General features: G+C 40.7%; 1 protein-coding gene across 2 annotated transcripts in view; it reads right to left on the reverse strand.

Annotated features, from left to right (window-relative positions):
- Positions 1–23,042, reverse strand: part of LOC119790365 (vang-like protein 1) — a 55,798-nt gene that overhangs the window by 11,154 nt on the left and 21,602 nt on the right. For both annotated transcript variants that reach the window (XM_038295891.1, XM_038295890.1), the window contains exons 3-5: positions 21,696–21,822; positions 6,054–6,485; positions 5,542–5,717 (exon numbers count right to left, since the gene is read on the reverse strand). In XM_038295891.1, the coding sequence (XP_038151819.1) occupies positions 5,542–5,717; positions 6,054–6,485; positions 21,696–21,822 (735 nt within the window). The remainder of the gene's footprint in view (positions 1–5,541; positions 5,718–6,053; positions 6,486–21,695; positions 21,823–23,042) is intronic.

Below are 23,042 nucleotides of genomic sequence, written 5' to 3' on the forward strand. Positions count from 1 at the left end.
TAAAAACTACAGGATGTTTGCTGGTCAGCCCCCATTTGTTAATGTCTTCAGTTAACCTATTGGCTATATTTGCAGCTGTCTGGCTTAAAGTCATCTTGAGAGCATCTTTTCTGCTTATTTGAATGTCAACATCATGCGGGTTGCTATAAAATGAATCCATCTCATTCCCTAGACATCGATTTTGCAAAAATGCAAAGGAATCGATTCAAAATCGATTAAATCGATTTTTTTTACCCGGCCCTATTTATTACTATAATACTTTTGATATTTAAGCTGAGAGAAAAAAAAACTGTGAAAAAAACAGAGGTGGCAGTATTATGAAGTGAGGATGGCTTCATTCAAGTTTACCAAACATCCAAGACTTCTAACCCCTTGCTCACACTGGCTCGGAGACCGCAACTCCCGCACACCCCCTCTCACACCGCCCTTCTGACTACGGTGCGGTGCGGCTCTGCGGCTCCGGCAACAGGTCCGGAGATTTAACAGAAGTTCACTTGAGTTCACGTAACTTCACGCGATAACGCGGCCCAAATAAGGATATTTGCGAGAGCTTGTTGCGGAGGGCTCCGGCACGCCGCAAGGATAGCTTTCTTGCGGAATTTTCTGCAGCGCCGGAGTGTCTCGGTAACCGCAGCCGGACAGCTCAGCAGCCGGTGAGAGAGGTTTACGTCTTTTTAATGACTTGGAATCACTGCGGCGCGGCACCCACCGCACCGCAACGGTAAGACCGGAGTCAGTGTGAGCCGGGGGTAAGTCATGTCCTTTCATTTAAAAATATTCTAAATAAGGACAACCTGAAATAACATTAAGGGGTGGGGGGGTGGGGTTGGAGATGAGATGAGATCAAACTGACAGACAGGAGTTTATAAAGAGGGAATAACGGAGAAAGGGAGGGCACTGGACGGAAACTAGGAAGAATGGAATAAAAGAAGGGAAACTTAGGAAGGAAAGACAAAAAGTAGCAAGTACGGACTTTAAAAATACAAGATAGGAAGCAAGGATGGAAAGAAACAAAGAAGGATACAAGAAATCATGAAATGAAGGTCGGTAGGAAACACAAAGAAGTTCACAATGAAGGGAGGAAGGGAGGTCTTAGAGAGACAATAAGGTAGGATAAGAAGGAGAGAAAAAGGATTCTAGGCAACAGGATACAGAGAATAAGTTTAACAATAATGAATCAATTTGACTTTATGATCTGGCAAAATGTAAAGTGCCTTGAGATGATGTGCTGTAATTGGCGCTATATAAATAAACTGAATTGAATTGAAAATAATCTGAAATTACCAAGTATTTTTCCAGCGTTAATAATCTATTTTAGCTCTGTTTCCTTCCTCAGAGCAGGCTGTGTATTACCTCTTTTTAATAGGCGAGGCTTAACTGGTTTGGGTTAAAAAAGTGAGGGGAATGGAAAGGGGAATGTTTCAGCCTTCTGTCAAGTGACAATGAAACCGAGGCTCCAGCTCATCATAAACATTTAGTCAGCTTCTGAAAACAGACTAGCTTAGCTAACATGCTAAAGCACTCTGTTCTCATATGGGGTTCACTGTGCACGAGTCAAACAAGCTGCATGAACGTGCAGCGTGCCGACGCTCACCATACTCATGCATGAGTCAGTCAGAGCAGATGCTGTCCTGCCGTCTGCAGGGAGCCCTAATTAGGCGTGTTTACAGTCACAGACGGAAAACAGAGCGCAGACAGGCCTGCTGTCGGCCCGAGTATGACTGATTGTCAGTGGAGCAAACGAAGGTAAACAACTACAAATCAGCCAGCTAACAGTCCAACCGCACTGCTGCACACAAACTGTCTGACATGTTTCTATCAAAGCAGATCCATGGCAGATTAAAAGCATCTCTAAAACAGTTAGAAAACCAAACCAATTGAGACCGTTTAACCTATAAACTGCAACATTCAACAGGTATGAATACTTTTCAAACAAACTGTACATTGAATAATCAGACATAGAAGTCACCAATCATTCAGAGTTATAAAGCTTTGAATTCCAGATCAAATAGAAGATGAGGTCTATATCTCCCGGTATAAAAAGAAGCTCCAGCTATAAATCCTTCAGCTTTAATGGGAAGCCATGAGCGATAGCGTGTGAGAAACTGGGAGCTGCCTGTTGAAGCCAGGCAGCGACAGCAGGGCTGCTGCTTTCAGCTAAAAATGGGATCTTCCTGTTTTTCCTGTACAGCTGATAAAGACACATTATGAGGTCTATTATGAGCGCTTCTCTCCTAAACACAAAGTTTCACCTTCCTCCAGCCTGACAAACATTGAACGTCTTCAACATTACTATCACATTAACTATTAAAGCCTTGTTTTCTATTCAGTCTCCAGTGTCTTCTCCTCTCTTTGCAGCACTTTCCTTTCTGAAATCTCCCCCTCACGCTGCTTTCTTTCTCCTGGCAGGTCTCACCACCATATCAGAGCTTTTTTTCAGTGAAATATTTTTTTTTCCTGGTTTCCTCAGTCTCCCTGCCTTTTCCGATTTTAACTGGGGCTTTACTTTATTGAAGCTTTCCTCCCGTTATGGACCACATAAACCATCTCGTTTCCTGCTCTTTGACTTGTCATGTCCCAGTTTTTGGATCTCTCTAACTCCTCTTCCTCAGTGTCGTTCTTTAAAGCTTCCCGTCTTCTAGAAGCCTTTGTTTTCTTTCTGCAGCCCTTCTCACTGAAAGGGGGTCGCCATCTCACCTTCCCCTCTGTTGTGCTAGTTGGTCTTTACGCCGGACGTGCAAAATGTTTTCGATATCTGGGCAAATTTCAAGGTGAGCAAAAGCAGACGAGAGGCGGGGGATTGTGGCGAACAGCAGTAGAGCGGAGAGGTAGGACCACAAAAGGCCATGAGGAGAACCGAGGGACATCAGAGATGCTCGCCAGGGAAACAGAGAAAGAGGCAGTTAGAGGTTAACTGCTGGAGGTGGAAGGAGCGCCGCTGAGGATCAGCGGGAGCCTGCGGGCAGAAAGAATGGTGGAGCGCAGGCTGGTGTCTACGCTGGACATAAGACCAACAGTCCTTCTAGGGCTAAATTAAAATAGCTTTTTTGCTGTAGTTAACTATACACAATATTTACAGAACGTATGGCTAGTACACACTTTACATAAAAAATAATGGTCTAATAATTCACCTTTGTAAAGAACATTTAACTATTCGGGGTGTTGATGAGCTGTTTAGTGCATTCCGTACTCAGGAATGGTGTTCTGCATCTATGCGTGATAGCAACCAAAAATATCATAATTGATATCAAGCCCTGATGCAGCGCTGGGATGTTTTAAAATTGCTGACACAGTCTAACAAAATAAAGGCATAATTTTTCTAACTCGAAAACCTTGGATTCTTACTGTTCAGGTACGTTACCGGCTGTTTGTCAAAGCAGGGGGCTCGGTGACGGTATGGACACTGCTACACATCAGCTAGAGACGGCGAACGGTTCACACAAACTCAGGTCCAAAACATGAACTATACCTTCAAGGCAAGTACTTAGAGCTAAGATCAAAAGTTTGCTTAGACTTATGTTAAATGAACATTGAACAAATTAATCAGAAAAAGGCTAACTTAACTCAAGAAAAAAATCAAATAAGAGTTCCTTTGAATGGTATAATGTTACACCCCCTACTAATAAAAGTAAGACAGATCTATATGAGATTTTAATAGAACTGTTTTTTCAGTCCTTATAGAAGGTTTTAATCAACGACCAGATCAAGGGTGAATTTACACCAGAGAGGTCCTTTGATCCCGTTTTTCATTTGGTCTCGTTTTTATTCAAACTGTACTTTTTGCATATGGACTCAGGTGGGATCACTGACTACAGCCGGACAGAGCTGAGACCAGGAAACAAAGGAAAACTACTGGTGTCCTGGAATTCTGCATGCACCTCCACTCTTTTGCATATTTATGCTGTTATTTATGCAAAACCAATGTGTCCTAGAACAGCTCATTCTGTATAAATACAGAGACTTGTTAATTTAAAAGAGTCTCTCCAGGGTTCCTACAGCGTAAGGCAAGTTAAATTCAAGACTTTTTAAGACTTTTTAATGCCACTTGAAATAAAAATTTAAGACCAAACTCACAAGAAACACAAGAAAAACTTGCTTGCGACAACTTAACCCAAAGGTTTATTTTAACATAAACCACTGCACTAATGTTTCAAATTTTGAAAAGCTTCCCATACAGAAAGAAAGCTAAAAACACACAAATGACAGATATATTTAACAATTATTTAACTGAATTCATTGTTTTAGAAGGTAACAAAACAAATCAGTTTTAAAGCCACAACAGAACCAGTGCTAAGTCTTTTTTGCAGCTATTTTTCTTTGTATCGTTTTCTTAGTATGTTTGATTTGGTGATAAGTGGAGGCGTTGCAGAGACAAGGGTGGAACTAAACTGAGAAATACCAGCTGTTTCTCGGTAATGCGATTTTGACGCTTTGTGTTTCGTGCTTCGCATGTGCGACTCCACTGCCTTAATTTCCATCGTTCTGAGCTTGAATCGCTTCTTGCACAAAATCCACTGTGCCTCGTGTATGTTCCCTGGTTTTAGCCATGGAGAACACTCTTGGCTGGTTGGTAACATTTACACCTCCTCATATTTTCCAGACAAAAAGTTAATGCCGCATCTCCCAAATGTCCCGGCCGCAGCAACGCTTTAATTGGTTCTGCTATCGGGACCGACCAATAATGGCGAGCCGTTATTTTTTTTAAATAAAAAAAAAAAGTAAATTTTAATGTTTTATTCAGATTACAAAAAAAAATCGTAATAAAAATGATCCTATTTATGATGTTTTAAAAATTAAGACTGACGAAAGACTGATTTAAGACATTTTAATACCAATTAAGGCCTTAGTTTTATTTTGAAGAATTCAATGCCTTTTAAGACTTTTAAAGGACCCGCGGGAACCCTGCTCTCAATCCAACTGAGATCCACATCTTGCTGACAGCAGTGTTGCTAACCAACCGACTGCACACCAGGTATGATTTTGATACTCTGTTTATGGTTCTACGGTGGCTTGATAGGTTCAAAGGGAGGTATCCTCTGCATTTGGGTCGGTTTGTATTCATACATAAAGAGAACTGCGACAGTCCGTTTAGGAGTGAAACCAACTCAAAAAGCGGGTTTTAGTTCTGTACAAGAGTCTTTATTCACACCTGAAAAAGAGGTCCAGGTCAATGGGAGGGGGGGGGGCTTTGGTTGGTTTAAAGCGGGCCACATTATAAGGTGTGAATACACCATATCTAAATGAAGTAATCTAGATGTAGACCCTTTCAAAACCTTTATTTTGTGTTTTTGTTTCAAACAGCTTAATAGAGACCTGCACGGTTTTATTTATCATGTCTGATTGCAGATGTGATGTCCTGACGTAATGAGTAATTTCGTTGACTACTTTTTCCATCTCTTTTACACAGGCACCAGGCTGGTTTGGATATTTTTCATGTCAAAATTAACGAAATCATTTAAAAGCAGATATTTTTCCCCCCCTTAGGTTATCTTATAGGACAAAAAAAGTGAAGAGCAAGAAATCTGCATGTGTTCTCCTTACCTGAGCTGTCCGAGGTTGTAGTGCCTCGTCTCTCCATCCGTGGAGCGCGTGACGCACACGGAGAAGCATGGCTGGAGCTGCCGGAGCTCCAGAAGGACGACCGCCAGATAGTGGATGAAGAGCAGCGCGTCCACCAGGGACACCGCGTATTGTACAATGCCCTGGTAGTTATCGTCCTACATGAAGAAAGACGGATCGTTTTACCCCTTAAGCTTTTAAACATTTAGTCCTAACTAATTTATTACTTTCATAAACCCAGAGGGAATAATCTGGAGGTTTATATACATGCAAGGCTAGATGTAGTACATTCAAACATTAGAGACGATTTCAAAGGACTAGAAGCCTTTTAGACTGTCTTTTTTTTCCTCAAGCTATCAGAAACATGAAAAAACTGGGATTTTAAAACAGGATTCAAACAGTAAACACATCCCTGTAGGAGCCAGAAATCTGTGCGTTTAAAAAAATGTATTTCCATGACAAATAACTTTAATATTGCGGAATCTTTCACATACTTGTGAGTCGAGTATCCGGACACTGTAAAAGAGCCAGTAGGAGACGACGAAGAGGAATACCAGCACAGCAAGTAGGATCCGGAAAACAAAGACGCGCGGGAGGCCCGCCCGCGCCGGTCTGAAGAAGAGCGCCCAAACGGCGAGCAGCAGGATGAGCAGCTTGAAGGCCACGGAGATGAAGAGGCCCTCGCAGGCCGTCCCGCAGCTCTTCAGCTTCTCTGGCCAAAGGATGTGAGGCAACACAAGGAAGGCCAGCGGCGTGAAGAACACCAACAGGCCTAGGATCACAGCGATGGTCCGGGTGACGTAGCGGCGGCAGTCGAGACCAACGCTGTCCTCGAGGTCTTTGGTGATGCGGACGATGTCCTCCTGGGAGAGGCTGTGCTCTGAGGTGCCTGTGATGGCGGTGGTCGTCTCTCCCCAGTTGTCATCCTGAAAATATAAACAAACCAGAAACTGAAGTAAAATATGGATTTACTTTAACTGAAGGGAAAGAGTTAAACTGGTTTTTAGACCTTTCAGGTAATTTTCATTTTTAAGGATGTATTTAGAAAAAGATTGTTGACTGAGAAGACACCAATCTTAGATTTTAAAGAGAAAAGAAACTCAAGGTGTTCATTTATTTATCAGCGAATTGTTTTAAATCAACCCAGGAGGCGCAGAGATTCAGGAAGATATAATGAAGTCAAATCCGTTTTCAATGCATATCAAGATATGTCTGTCTTTAGAAATGGATGAAAAACAGAGATTAAGATTAATGCAGATAAAAATAAAAACAATACCAGATTTATTCCTACCAAATCCAATGAATAGATTTTGTTCTCCTTCAAGTCTCATAATAAAAATTATATACATTACCCTTTTAAAACTAGCCTTTATTTCAATCATCCCCTTTGGGAGGTGACCTTAATTGAAAAGGCAGCATAATCCAAACTGAAAGTAAAACAATGTTTCACAACAAAAAATGAAAAAGTATAGCAAGGTAAATGTTTGCAGCTAGTGGTGTTACACACTTAGCTAGTTTATCAGTTATAAGGACACATCTCACAACATAAAGTGATGAATTGAGGTCACTATGAGCTATGGAAGCCCAAGAGGAAATTAGTGGGGGGAAAAAATCTAATTAATCGATTCAGCCATAAGCTAAATTTATTCTATAAAGGTTTTGTGCTGTGAAGAAAACTGGATTTAGAAATCTTAGTTTTCTCTTGATAATATAAGAGTAAAGGCAATAATCTACCTGCTGTAGAATATAAACAAACAAACTGCCGTTTTTGTAATTTAAGCTAGAATATATGTAAGCTAATGCTAAAGAGCTGAGATGGGAAATCTATAATCTAAACCACATGTTATCCAAGGAATTAACTTTAAAAGAGTAAATAGGTCTGAAATTGAACTAATGCTGCTAATTAAATCCAATGTATAAACTGGTTATCAGCTAAAATTACCATCCCAAAAAAAAGCAGGAATTACGGAGCTTTCCATTACACTGTGTTAATACTACGCTAGAATTCAAAAACAGGTTGGCAGAAAACAAGTTAATTTTGGGATCGGCAATTTCAGCAAATTCAACCCAAGACCGGGCCAGGTAATGTTTAAACCCGGCAGCTACAACCTAGAATCTAAAACCCTCCGTCTTTATCTTTAATATTTAACTTTATGACAGAAAATATGACAGATTCAAAACGCTATGGGTTATTTTGATGCATTAAAAGAATAACTCCTATTTTCTCTAGAGAGAATATAAAAGACTGACTAGGATTGCAGAGATGTGTCAGAATAAATCACAAGTCTTCTGGAACAATATATTTTGGACAGATGGGATCAAATTAAACCAAACATCATTCAGCAATGTGATGCCATCTGTCCCGCAGCTTTGCCTAAATGGAGGCGGTAACCCGCCACAGCAGCAAATCTACAAGAAAATGGTTAAAAATGGGTCAAGGAGCCAGTCAGAACTTAGGTGTAAAACTGAAACCTAATTAGTGGGACAAAACATTCAGAAAGTCATTATGAATCAATATGAAGGACAGATTAATTCATAATAAAAAATAACCCCTAAGAGATATTGCTGCCAAAATTGTTTTCCTTTATTCCTGAATCAATTAATGAGTTTCAGAATATGACTAAAATGTTTAAAAGATATTTACCCCAAAGCCTGAAGCCAAGATGCTTTAAAGTGACTTTTTTTGTCAGGTTTATTTAACCTTCATTGCTTTTTACTGAGACCTTCTGGAAAAAAACATGATGTTCGACAGCTTCCAAGTTTATCAGAAAGAGGGAAACAGGGAGAGGGGAAGTGGAAAAAGTAAACTAAAGTGAGCTGCCAAGTATGCTATTCAGTGACGTCTGGGTCTGACTGACGGACGATGAGCGTCAGCAGAGCGGTTAAAAACACAGAGATAAGGACTCTTTACATAGCAATCATAACAGTGATTATGTGGCTCAGCTAAAACCGAACAATAAAGCAAAAGAAAAAAAAAAACAGAAAGTCGAATCTGAAAAGGAAGATGCAGAATATAACAACATTAAAGAAGCAAAGAAGTCACTCTTAAACTCAACTTTAACCTCTCCTTAATCCTCTTTAAAAGATTCAAACTGTGGTACATGTTCTGTACCTATTTAAAGTAATTTAAAGGACAGGCAGAGAAACAGATGTTTGCTTTCAATTACAGAGCAGTTTTCAAAAGATCTAAGGTGTTTAATATTTCATTGAAGTAAAGTAGAGCTCTGCAACAACACAGTGCAGTTAGTTCACCAGAAAACAGTTTCTGGGAGCAAACAGAGAACCAAACATGGAGGTAGTGGACTGAGTGAAGCTACACAATCTACATTATCACCATTTAATAAGTATAACCTTGCAGGTAAGAACACAAATCAAATACATTAGAGACTTGGTTTGACATAAATGAAAGCACAGAATCAATAGGTTGTAAACTATGTACGTAGTGTGATTAAATCCTGGAACATAACAAAAAACAGTTGTTTTTTGTTAGCATATTATCACTGAATCCCAAAGTTCTGACCCTACTTGTGTCTAGGGGTGAGGATTGGCTTGGGTGTTGTGATACGATATGTGTGAGACGATATGTTAAAACTTGGTCAACTCCAGTCGGAAATGGATTGCATCTTGCACTGCCTACACTACTCTTAAAACAATTCAGATTGTTTTCATGTGTTGTTCCAAGATGGTGGAATGATCGACCAAGCAATACAAGGACAGCAGTGTCCCTGTCGATCTTCAGGAAAAAGTCCCACCACTTCAAAGAGCATCTCCTATCCTTACCTCTTACCCATACATTTTCCTCTAGAGAAGTTCTTGTCCTATTATTATAACTGTAACATTAGCCGTTTCTCAATATGTGTATTGTGCGTTCTCATGTGCTCGTGAAATGTCATCATCCTCAGCCCTAGTACTGTTCCAATTCACAAGAACAGAAGACCGAGAACAGACAAACTCCCCGGATGTTGTTTCTCGCCCCTCCCTATTTACCGAGTAAGCATGAGAGCAGACTTGTCCGTAGCTTTCAATGGAGGGTTCAAAGAGCTCAGAGTATTAACTTAAAAGGTCTCTTTTCTGTTGCTGTTATTTAATAAAAGCACATTTTAGGACCATTTGAGGCGAGAATATTATACTTTAAAGCTTCACTATATGGTCCATTTACCGATTTAATGCATAATTTAAAAAAATAATTCCAAAGCTGAGAGGACCGCGGCAACCAGCAGACCTCTAAAGCTAACGGCAGCCAGGGCTAACGGCAGCTCGTCTGCAGCAGCCCTCTCTCGGCATAGTCGTGTGTGAAGGACCGCTGGCTCTGATGGCGATTTTTTTAGTTTTATTTGGCAAAACGTTCATTTGATTTGTGTTTATCTGACTGTGGTAATTATTATTCCCCCACTTGAAGAAAGTAATAATTTATTATTATCTAGAGACTAATAACAGTAGGTGAAATGCAGCTCTAGATTAGCCGGGCATGTCATGACATCACGCGTACGCTTCTGTTCTAATTGACCCATATTTATGCTGCGTGCTCCCCAAGTCCAGACTTTCCTGTGTTCTTCTCAAGAACATACTTGACGAGGACACGAGTCCGTACGGCCATTATTATATTATCTACTTTGTAAGTCGCTTTGTAGGCATCTGCTAAATGCCTTCACATGAACATAGCGATAATTGGGTCACGATACGATATTACCATGATATTGCAATATCACTATATATTGCAATATTTTTCCCCGCTATTAAAATGAAATGCATAGATAAACAAAAAAACAAAAACAACAAGTGCTGTATATGTTCATCAGATGATATTGACCATTTAGTTATTTTGGGTTTAAGTCAATCCACGTCTTCCCCTGTGCCTCAAATAAAGATATGGCATGGCGCCGCAAAGCAAAGGGATGCCATGGCGCCATCTACCAGATTACCAGAGTAAAATCGATATCGATAAAGAAAATCACTTAAATGTAGGCAAAACCAACTAATTTGGTTGTTGAATATGGTTATGGTAAATTTATATGATGAATAGATTCGTATAAAAAGCTTTACTGCGATCGAGTAGTGCTTATTTATTTTTTCCTGGTCTTATTTGTCTCAGACATGTCAGTTTACAGGATTAAATCTTTCCTGTCTTTAGAACTGAAGTTAAAAAAGACAGAAGAGACAATATAAACTAAAAACTGCTTATTTTTAGAATAAATGCGTAAGAAATAAGAAGCAAAGATAAGAATGGCGTTCCATATATAGCATTCAGAGCTGTTGACACGTCGGCTCTTCACTGGTCGGTGTGGTTTTCAGCGAGGTCTCTCTGATGAGGTCCACCTCAGATTCGTGTGACCTTTGACCCTGAGGTTGTAAATCTCATATCCTCTGTCCACATCTCTCCAGGGAGAGACGTGTTCAAGCCGACCCGAGCTCAGGAGGACCCAACCGGCCTCTGGAATGCAGGAGCGGAGTTCAAAGTGTCAGAGTTCAAAAGGAGCCACATTCCTGGGGGGTGGTGGGGTCTGAACCACATTAAAAACCTGAACATACAGGCAGTTTATAGGAAATCTAACACAAAAGAAAGGGGAATGCAGCTTAAATACATAGAGGAGCTCATTGAGTTATCTCTCATTGAAATGTAGAGGGTCTGTTTGGAGAGGAAGCAAAGCCTCCTTGTTAATAATGAGAGAAGAGGTTTGGAGAGCCCTCAGCCACTGAGATGAGAGCAGCAGGTTGTTGATCATCTGAAGACAACTAGAAGAGGCCAAATGTTTTTGTTTTAACCTCATTTTAGCACAAATATGGAGTTTCTACCCCTGTAGTCTTAAAATATATATAACCAGAAACCTTAAATTGATTTTAAGGGAATTTATGGAGCATTAAAATAAGAAGCAGGGCTGCTCAGTGTCGCAGTGGGTAGCACTGCTGCCTTGCAGCAAGAAGGTTCTGGGTTCGATTCCCGGCCCAGGGTCTTTCTGCATGGAGTTTGCATGTTCTCCCTGAGCATGAGTGGGTTCTCTCCAGGTACTCCGGCTTCCTCCCACAGTCCAAAAACATGACTGTTAGGTTAATTGGCTTCTCTAAATTGTCCTTAGGTGTGAGTGTGTGCATGAATGGTTGTTTGTCCTGTGTGTCTCTGTGTTGCCCTGCGATGGACAGGTGACCTGTCCAGGATACCGCCTCTCGCCCATTGACTGCTGGAGATGCCCCAGCACCCCTCGCGACCCCACTTGGGATAAGGGTGTCAGATGATGGATGGATGGATGCAACTACTAGTTAAGCCCCATTACTCTAATGCCCATCAACAAAATCATAAATTTCTTTCTTTTGAGGTTATCTCTTTAGCTATCGGTTCTGATAAGCAGAACAGTCCAACATCAAGCCAGGATCAAACCAAGAGCTTGCTGACAGCAAAAACGGTGTAAATTTTGCTGCAGTTGATTCCTTTATACAAGTGTTAGGGGAAAATCCACAGGAACTTTGGATTTATAAAACTATTTGCTTTCTTGCTTTCAAGAATAACTTTAGATCTGTGTTGTATAATAATAAAACAGCATCTAAATTAAATCATTTAAGTTTGTGTGTAATAATGGATGTTTATTCATGACTCAGTTCAACGCTGATTTAGAAAGACATTTTAAATGCATTTGATTAAATGGATTTAAAACTTGCAATCTAGTTGTGATTGGTGTTCCTCAAATTAATGCATTTCATTTGTCATGTTGACAGCTTCTGTTAACCCTCTCATCACATCCACCTGCTAAAATTAGTGGAGTTTGTGCATGTTAGATAGGAAATACATGCATCCTTTCAAGAAGCCAAAAAACAAATGAAAGAAAATGAAAAAGCAGTTTAAGAAATGTTTAAAAACTAAGGAAAATCTCTGGCTTCGCTTTGCAACCAAGACTAAAAATAGTAAGTGACCCACATTTTGTCATGGGATTACCTGATAACCACAGGCTAATCTGATTCCAGCTCTGGTACCGTTCATCATTTTGAGTAATAAATGTTAAATAATAAATGAAACAGCAGAAACAACGAGTGGAGAACAAACGAAAAAGGATCAAGAGGACGACTGGGGTGTTGGATAACTAGATGGCAATTAAAGGAAGGAAAGCAAGTGATTCAGAAACATTCTGGACAGACGCTGCAGCGTGGAACCTGAACTCCCCCTATCTCACCTTCTGCTGTGGACTGCTGGTCAGCTTTCTGAATAACTGCTACTGCTATAAGAAAAGCAAATATTGCTGTTTGGAAAAATACTTTCAGTGGTGAAAAGCACACGCTGGTAACACAGCATCATAATGAGGCTGTTCTGGAGACTTAGTGAGCTCAAATAGCTTCTCTTTTGTACAAACGGAGCGATACAGACATTTCTGTTTAAACTTACATCAGAATCCGTCTTACTGTGCTTAGTGACAAGATAAGGATGAATCCAGCAAATTTAGCAGTGGCTGAACGAAACCAATCTCATAAAGTTATTAATATCATTTTAATTGATTTCAGTACAGTTTATTAAAATAGAGTGAATTCAAGAAGGTTAAATAAAAGGATAATTATCATTTTGTTAACAGCAATCATTTCTTAAGGATTAATTTTCCCCCAATGACTATTTAGACATCCTTAAAATAAAGGTATTTTAGGGCTCAAAACAGAGCTGTATTATAACATGGTAAGCTATGTTACAATACAGTTTTCAAGTTTCTTATAACATAAATACACAACAAAACAATGCTGTTACAATGTGAATGCACTTAGTGCATAGAATCTGTTGTAATGAGCTAGTTTTCTTAAGCTAGAAGAACAGCTTCTTATTTCTGTGCTGTTTTTCTCAGATTATCTTTAAACGTGAAGCGGTTAATGATGGTGTCTCCAAATCCCAAAAAAATCTTTGTAGCTGATTAAAATTGCAGGACCTGGAACTTATAAATCACTACAGAGGCAGAGAAACAAATGGCATCAAACAGGCAAGCAAGCAGAACGACCATCTATGGTCAAACTTGGGTGAATCCCGTCCGTCACGTTCAACAAAGCGAGATAAACTGCTCTGATGAAGCTGTGTGCAAAGAGTGCCAGAGCTGAGGGGATAAGATCTAAAATGTGCCACAAAGGTTCTTAGTCTGATCAAAATCCTGCAGATTTGAAGCGTTAAACGCATTTAAACTGATTAAAATCACTTCTGTGTCAAACATTTCTGCTACATTGAGAAGCTAAAACCAAAACAGCAGTATTTCAAACATCAGCTCTGTGTGCTTGTTGGAAAAATGTCAGTTTATAGGATTAAATCTTATTGTTTTGGGCAACGTCTCTGCCAGATGTGTAAAGTTGGCAGAGACGCATTTGATCAGATTAATGAAATGCTGTATGCTGCACCAAACCTAAAGGTTTAAGGACGACGCAGATATATAGATCATATTGACATGAGTCTAACGGATCCCTGTAAGCTGTTGCAGATGTTTTGAAGCCAATATCTTTGAATCTTCCTCCATTTATATGATAAAAATCGAAACAAAAGGATAACAAATGTTACACAAGCTTCAATTTAAACAAAATGCATCAACAAATCAAACAAAGCATTAACAATGGATGGAAAATGGAGGGAGCAGCAATGCAAGTACTCCACAATTTCAAGCAATGGCTGCTGAATGCACTAATAATTCGGGGAATGCATGCATGCAAGAAAAAGACACTAAAATATGTCCAGAATATCATAACATGCTGATGTATCTTTATTCTAAATACACTAAAGCTGTGGTGAAACATGGAGGTGGTAACTTTATGGTGTGAGGATGCTCTTATTCTGCAGAAACAGGGAAGTTTATCCTACAGTTAAGACCTAAAATGGATTCGGAATAAAAAATGCATACTATCAGATGTTTACCATCTAAACAAAACTTGTGGTTTAATGTGCAAAACTGGTAGAAATACACCTTAATACACCATCTGCATTGGTATAGGACACAAAATTATGATAATAGAGGCTGTTATGTAAAGAAATCTAAAAAAAAATAAAAGGTTTACTGTGTCAGAGCAGTTTAAGTCAGGAGATTTTTCCCCCCGCTTTCTCCAGCAGGGTATAAATACCAGCTATTGTTTCTGAGAGTAAATGAAGCGTTCATTAAAGGTCTGTTTTCTGTTGTTCTGCTCTAAGTGGAAGGCAATACGTGCTCTCCACTTTCTCCTGGGAGGGCGGCAAGGTGCTCATGCTTGTTTCTGAAAAGAATATAGCAACATGCATTCTCTGGGGAGGCTCCTCACAGCAGTTTAAACACAGAGTGGATGATGTGTGTGGCTGCCAGGAACTTGTCAGGACAAGGAAGGAAACAAGGAAAAAAAAAACAACTTAATGACTGTCAAGATAGACAATGTAGAACAGAAGGCTGAGCAGAACTATAAAAGAGGGAAACGGGATATTTACAGTCTATTTAAACAAAACTGATCTTTACAATTCTCTGTTAAATGTAACCTGCCAATGCAGTTCAGAAGAGCGATGCGATTGAGCAACTTTGAATCCAAAAGCTCAGCAGAGAAACGTACCGTTCAAAGTTTACGCCCGATTTCACCTGCATCCCAGATCCGCAGATGATTTCATTAGGAGCTAAAACGACGGGACACATTTAAAGCCGACATCTGGTGTTTACACTGAATTAACAGCCAGTCGCTACAGCTCTAATGTGTGGAGTCGGTAATCGTGTTAACCAGACCGACTTCTCCATCCTACCTGGCTTGTTTTGGAGTCTGGTCCACAGCTGGTCGCAGGAGGCGAATTCCTAAGTGACTCTGCTTCTATGGTGCTGATGAGCACCTCTTTTACGTCCTGTACGGCCTCGCAGATCTCCAGCACTTGCAGGACCTCGTCCCCCTCCTCCATTACCGATGGTGACAGCATCCAAAATAATCCAAACCCGATTTCTGCTTTAATCACACAAAGGTCCAGTAGATACTAAGCCTGAGCGTCGTTTCCCCTGATTCCATCTCGGAGTGTCATTTTGACAGGCTATGACCTCACTGACTGTCCACCCCCCTCGCCTTATCCGTCTTTATATAGAAAGCTCTCCCATCATGCCTCAGGAGGTATTGTATGGGACTGTGCGCTCACTTGGCGAATAATGTGAGGGGGCTTTTGTGAAGAAGACACGGAGCGAGGGAGAGGAGAGGAGAGGAGAGGAGAGGAGAGGAGAGGAGAGGAGAGGAGAGGAGAGGAGAGGAGAGGAGAGGAGAGGAGAGGAGAGGAGAGGAGAGGAGAGGAGAGGAGAGGAGAGATTACCCCCATCAAGGTGCTGCTGTTCACTACCTGGCAAGGCATTTTTCTAACTCCAGCTCGTTCTCACCCTTTTACACCCCCATCCACTCCTCTGTCCTCGTCTCTCTCCTCAGCATCACTCTCCATTTATTGCTTCTGACCCAGTGAGCAAACGCTCACATGCATGGTCACGTGTGTTCTTTAGAGCCAGGTCAGGTCATAATCTATAGCGCTTGCATTATAAGCAATTTATAAAACCTAAAAAATCTAACAGGAGTTTCTTAGATTCCAAATTATTTTTCTCATACAAGTCCATTCCAGAGGGATGGACTCGTAGGAGCAATTCCAGCAACCCAACAACCGCAGAGACCTGGATGGATTCCACAGGATAGTTTGTCCCTTATAAACACGTTATAATAAAAAATGGAGGTAGAAATGTACGAAAGGAAAGGTTGGGGTAAGAAATGGCAAATGGTCCAAAGGCATGGAAATCCTGTTAGATAAACTGAAATTATTTACCAACTCTACACCATGCTGTTACCTGGACCTAAGCTTACTAAACAGCGACACGAGTGCATCCCATGTATCCCATACAGCTACCAAAGACGGCAACTTAACGGCAACAATGTCTCACGCACTCACCAGAAAAAAGGGATCCCAAACATGGACGCAAGCTCTCTGCCTCTTCAAAGTCTTCGACATATCTGCTTCTTCTTATACTGAAGCTGCGGAGCTACCTGTACGGCTGTCTGCCAAAGAATGCCAAAAAGCTGCGTTGCTTGTATCATAGGGTCCGTGTGCCACGTTCAGCTCTAGTTGGCAAACAGCTGAGATCACAGAGCAGCTGAGGTCAATTAGCTGCAATGAGCTAAGCTGCAGGGACTGTGAAGAGGATGGAGAGGGTGGAAAAATCAGGGATGAAGAGGGTATGTCAATCAAGTTTTTTACCAAATGCAAGAAAAGTAACGAAAACATGTTCAGGCCAAAATAACATTTCAGACAATGAGCAGATTTGTTGACTCTCGCAATGTCGGGAATTGAGAGACATAAATCCAGCACTAATTATCTGATCCAACAGCCACCCAAACACCCAATAACAGCATGTTAAATTGACGTCTTTACCAACAGGTAGCACCTGTATCAGGTTAACAGCAGAAAGCCAGTACTCACTTCCATTCTAACATCCTAACAGCTGCACCAAGCAAAGCTGGACTAGAAGCAGACGACTGCTCCTGCGCAGGTTGTCCTACACCTTCTCTTTAGAGATTCCTTTTTTCTTTTAACTCTCATTCATTAGCATAAAGCTCGGGGCCTTGGAGTGGTTGGAGAAACCTGTCGGAACAGCTCTGATCGAGCATAGCCACTTTCTTTTAGATGGTTTTATTCAGACAAGGCCAGATCCGTTTTGTTTCACTACGGTTTATGTTTTTGTTGCTTATTCTAAAACCTGAAAACCATTTCTATAAAGTAGGTTTCTTAAATAATATATAAGTTCTAAGTCTTCTCTGGATAATTTGGGTTTTGTGGTTATCTAATAGGATCAAGGACAAAAAAACTCCTCCTTCTAAGTAATAAAAATTCCAGACTTAATTCTGATTAGAAATCTGCAGCTAAACTTGGATAATGATTTTAAAGATGGTTTCATCTGACTTTGGCTGAGGGAATCAGCAAAGAAGAAAGAGCAGAAACTATAGGGTCCTTGCGGATGACAGAATAGCCATTATAGCTGCTTAAGATGCACTTTGAGGGTCTGTTTTGATTTAACACGTCTGTTGCAGCAATGAAACTTCAGGATGTCAATGAACTGGAGAACAAAGAGTCCTAAAGAAGGCTGCTAGAGACTGGTCATGTCATGGTTGCAGGAAGTCCTACAGTACCAACAGAAAGATGCTTCATAAAGCACCAGAGATGCTCGGTATGAAAATGTTGAGTAATTTGGGGACTGCAGTAGCCATTGGAAGTGGGATTTTGTGATTCATTTAATAGTAATTCATATTGTTGAGGTAATTTAATTAATATTTTTTAAATCCTCTACTGCTAACAAATGCAAAAGAGGGTTGCAACACTTCTTTCACCTGCATGTTCCTCAGTATCCAGAGAGCCCTACCGTTAAAGTTTGAAATAATATACAGGAACATCCAATCCAACACTCCTGGTGCCAAACTCTGTCCATTAGTGCGTCTTCAGACACATCCTCATGAAACCCCTCCCCCTCTGTAAAAACCCCTGCGGTGAAACATTACAGACAGCCATGAGAAAGCTCTCAGTGGGATTGTGAGGACATCCCTGCCTTCAGCAACGCCGTGCTTCGTCAGCCAAGACTCTGATTAAGTCCCAGCAGTGGAGTAATGAGAGCGGCTACGCTCAGTAAGACGCTGACATCAGTCTGACGCAGGCAGGCAGGCAAAAAAAAGAGAAACATTCACATTCTGGAGCATATGCGAGACCCAGACCACGGCGGATTTGTCCTGAAGCTCACTCTGGGTAGATTTGGAGCGCCTGATTACTCCAGCTAAAGCAAACCCTTTCTACTCTGGTGCTGCAGACTGATGCATGAATAAGACATGAAGCGCTAAATACCAAGGATAGATGCGCTGAGCGGTGAAATAAGACATAGCATGCAGGCAAGAACGTACATCAGGAGAATTTACTACTGGAGATTGGCAGAGGGGAAAGTCAGCCAAGTAGGCTGGTTAATCTCCTGTTTTCTCAGCAGCTCCTTCAGCTGAGTACTTGATGAAAGAAGCTGCTGCAGAACGTTTTGGAGAGAGTGTGGGAACTTACTACAAAGACTCATCTAAAAATAGGTTAAACATTCTTAAAATAAGGGTATCTGCCCATAATTTGATCAGGTTAATAAAATGATTTGCGAAAGCAGTTTTCCCCTAAAATAAGATAGATATCATGCATTTGAAATAAGATAGAGGCATTTAACTTATTCCATTGGCAAATTATTTCCTTTAGCTGCTCAAATCAAAAGAAAACAACTTCTAGTTTCATTTTTGCTATAGATTGGGGATAATGAGTTGTTGTTTACAAAATTCTTCCGAGGGGGGGAAAAATAAAAAAATACTTCCTTAAGTTCAAATCTATGGTTACCTATTTATCACAAAAACACTGCCCTCTTAATGACCTGATAATGTTGACAGAATGGCGTCCAAAATTTTGATTTAAATCTAACATCGGCCAATAATGTTTTAACACAAATTCAAGAGCAAACCTGTTCTCTGCTTTGATGCTGCAATAACAAAAAAGCAAAACATTGAGTAGCCCTGGCTGAAACAACACTCTTCCGTACAGGTGTTGTTACCGAGGGAAGAATCATATCAATTTTTATTAATCACTGGGGGGGCTGACTAATAGGATCCATTAGGAAGGATGTTAGCCATCTTTCAACAATCCAGGAATTATCAGGAAGCCTGATAGAAATGCAGAAGATTGGTTCTGTTTGGCAAAAGCAGACGTCCGTTAAGGAACATGTAGGGTTTGTAAATGTTTAGTCTTTCAGGTTATAGTTGTCGCTTGGGTCTGGTCACGAACCAGTTTTGCTGGTATGCTTCTGCACTGTTGGTCTAGAATTTCTGGGGACGCACAGCAGTTTCCGCCAAAGCGCAAGAGGGAGCCTAATCAAGTACTCGCGAGAACATTGGCGGATGGTCACGAGAACTTCGGAGGCGCCGGCGGGAGTGTTTATCTTCCAAAACAACAATGGGGCGTCTGCTAGATATCTCGGTCACGGAGATGCATCTAGACTTGCTAGACATCGAAGAGGAACAGGTTCTGTTAATGGAGTTGGCAAAAAAGACCGATTAACCTTTCGTTGTAGTTGTCCATTGTAGTTGTTTATCGGTTTTTAAAAATGGCGCACCCTGGCATCGAATCGAGAAGGACGACCGCACAGACAGCCGGAAAGGCATTCCACGGACCAATCGAAGCTGCTTTTTGTCTGCGCACTTCCGCTTGAGGTGTGAATGGCTTTGCGACCATCCGACGCGTAGTAAGGATTTTTTTGAGGTGTGCGAACCTCTGTGCGGGGGCGTGGTCGCGCACAGACAGATTTGACGGTTGCAGAGGCTATGCGTTAGAAGCATAAATTGGCCTAAAGCCCTATTATGGAGCTACTTTGACCTGGCATCAACCTACTAGTGCAGAAACCTTTCGTGTCAATGTTAGAGTCTTAACCAGAAGTAAATATTGATTTAGTTTGGAACATTTAAAAAAATAAAACAATCATGTATATAAAATTTTCCACTTTTATTCTGCATCACTCTGACAGGAAATGTATTGTTTAATGAAAACATTGTTGATAAGATCTTTAAGTAAATACTATGTCTGCAGACTTATTAAACAAAATTAAATTGTACATACAAGATAGATACTCTAATCCGATAGAGCACAATTCCCAAAATTAACACACATAAAATTATCTCATATTTATCAAAAAGTCCTGTGAGAGTCCGTCTCCAGACACCGTAACACTCATATCAATAGCTCATCTCAATGACTAGAAAGCAGATGTCTGAGCAGAGATGATTCAGTCATTCAAATCTCTTCCCCATGACTCAGCAAATATTACACTTTCTATAAACAATGTGCAGTGAACGACAGAGCTTATAAGGTAGGGTTGCTTCGTTTTGGGGAAGAAATAAATGGATAAATCAAGATAACTCAAGGTATCTTTGAAAAAGCATTTAAGCCCTATATTTAGGATTAGTAAGTCCAATAAGTACAGAAAGTGTGGGGATAAATTCTGATGACCAAAGGGAAAGATTTCCGTTCAGTGCTGACGCAGTGAAGTCCAAACAATGTTAAGGTCTGAAGCTGTGTTTGTTTTGGCCAGTCAGTCTTCCAGTATGGCGCCAAGTCAGAGAAAAGTTTACAAAAACCTTCACATCAGGAGGTGTTTAAAGAGAATGAGGCAATTATCGCCAAACAGCCACAACAGCATCAGTGTAACTGATCTAAAATACAGACTAAGAGGATTATTAGTCAGTTGCTACAGAACTGGGTCAGTTTAACCTCTGATAATTCAAAGGGAAATTGCCTTCTGGCTCAATTCTGACTTCTATCAGTTGATTCCTTAAACATCATAGCTACCTAATTTTAGCCTAAAAGGCCTCAAATGAGTGATTTGAGGGTCAAAAAAGGACAAACAGCCAGACTGTCTGCAGCAGTTTCTCTTATTAGACTGTTTGTACTGGTGAAACCTTTTGGTTCACGTCCTAACATGCCATCTGATGTCAAACCAGCCCAGCTGAGGCGTTGCTATCTGATCCACCTGTCAGGTATATCTCTGCTATCTTTTGTCTCAGTCCAAGCAACACAATCAAATGTCTTGCCTGCATTTAAAGCTGAAATATGAGTTGGTAGTTTATAAATGCCTGTTTATAGAAGACAGCAAGACTCAGACATTCAACACTGTGACTTAATCCATCACATAATCCATAGTTTGATCCTGTGCTTGCAAGCATCAGACGTCAACATGATTTCGGAGTTTCACTATTAGACTGAGTGCAAAAGCTGTAGCTGCAGTTTTAGCTTGGCCTGGTCCATTTGAGAGGGGGTTACCGGGTCCACGTTCTCGCCTGACATTAGTTTGACCCAGTCGCTGCAAACAAACTGGGAATGCTGTGTCTACAAACAGGATCAAGCTGAGCTCTTCTACCAACTGGGGCAACTTTCTGCAACCGCATCCCGTTTGCCTGTTTCTGGCTTCCTGTTGGGTTTACCAGAAAGTGGACCGGCCCTCCCCCCCCAACGTACCAGATGGCCCGTCGCTGCCCAGGCTGATAAACACAACTATCCTTCCACCTCGTTAACTGACAAAGCTCCTTAAATCCTTCCTGGATCATTCCAGCAGTCATCCAGGCTGAAAGCAGCGTACAGAAGCTTTCTGGGGCAGATCGTTACGTACCTGAACCTGCTCGCCCCGCACGGAGGAGTCGCCCAGCAGCGGCTCGGCGGGCGGCGAGTTGATTGTGACCGACTTTTCAGAGCGGCTGTCTTTGCTGCGTGACTTGTGTCGGTCTCGGCTTCGCTCTCTGGAAGACAGAAAGAAAAGAAAAAAAAGAATTAAGGTTTTCCTCATCAGCTCCATCCCTCCTCTCGTTTTGCTCCATCCGTGTGACCTGCGACATATGAGCTCCATTAGCTTGACTGACCTCCGGCCTTTACAGCCCTAATCGTTTGTAGAGCGTAAACGGCAGGTAACCTGAATATAGATCCCCCTCCCAATGTGGCATGACTCCCACTCACTGGTTCCACTACAGACTAAAGCCTTGCTAATCCCTCATTGGTTTCCCTTCCCTGCAGGCTTTAAGGTAAAGCAGGCTATAGAGCAGAAAACACTCAGCCAGGGCAATTCTTTCAAAAGCATTAATGCTTCTCCTCTATTATAACCACAAATGGAAAACGTTCTGGGATGATATGCGATTTACCAACACAACAATCAAAGAAATTATTTCAGTCCAAATAATTTGAATCCATTCATTGAACTGGGAAGCTTAAGGCACTAATTGAAACTTACAGATAAAAACAAACGGCCCTAAAGAGGAGCAGTAAAAGTCCTACGATCTGGAGGAAAATAAAAAAATCACTTGACAGGGCAACTAGTTAACTGTGTGCCACAACTGTTAAAGAGTAAACAGACTTTTTGTTGATGGAAAAAAGCAATAGGCACAACACAGAAAATGTTTATAGAAATGTTCTCTGATGAGATGTCAGACATTGTGTACAAAACATTTTCTGGTAAATAGCGTTTCTACAACTCTTGTCCACCATCTTGTTTCTGAATGCAGCGTGGTTTGTTAAGAGGTCGATTAAGTGGTGATCCTGATCTTTCATGTTGAGTCGATGTATGGGAAGCCTTGGTGAATTTGTCTTTTAAGCTGAGAGTGTTTGTTCGTATGGCAAGATGTTGAGTTTCAAAAACTTAATGACTTTTAGTAGTGTGGCTTACATAACAAATAAAAAAAGCATGAAATAAATTTATCTTTCTCTTTCCTTTTTGTATCTTAAAAAAACTAGGAAAATTAAGACAATAAAATAAAAAGGAAATTAAAATAATTTTAACTTCCCTTTTAATCCTCCAGAAAATGGGAAGATGAAACTGAAAGGAAAGAAAAGAACCAAAAACCTCTTTAAAAAAAAGAGAGGGAACTAAAAGAAACAAAGAAAGAACAATTTCAGCGTTTTTACCACTGATATCTACCTGGAGCTTGAAATTAAAATATTCTCATCTTGATGCTTTAACAGAAATAGT

The sequence above is a fragment of the Cyprinodon tularosa genome, unplaced genomic scaffold, assembly GCF_016077235.1.
Source record: "Cyprinodon tularosa strain WSP-4 unplaced genomic scaffold, ASM1607723v1 ctg362, whole genome shotgun sequence".
NCBI classification, from domain to species: Eukaryota; Metazoa; Chordata; class Actinopteri; order Cyprinodontiformes; family Cyprinodontidae; genus Cyprinodon; species Cyprinodon tularosa.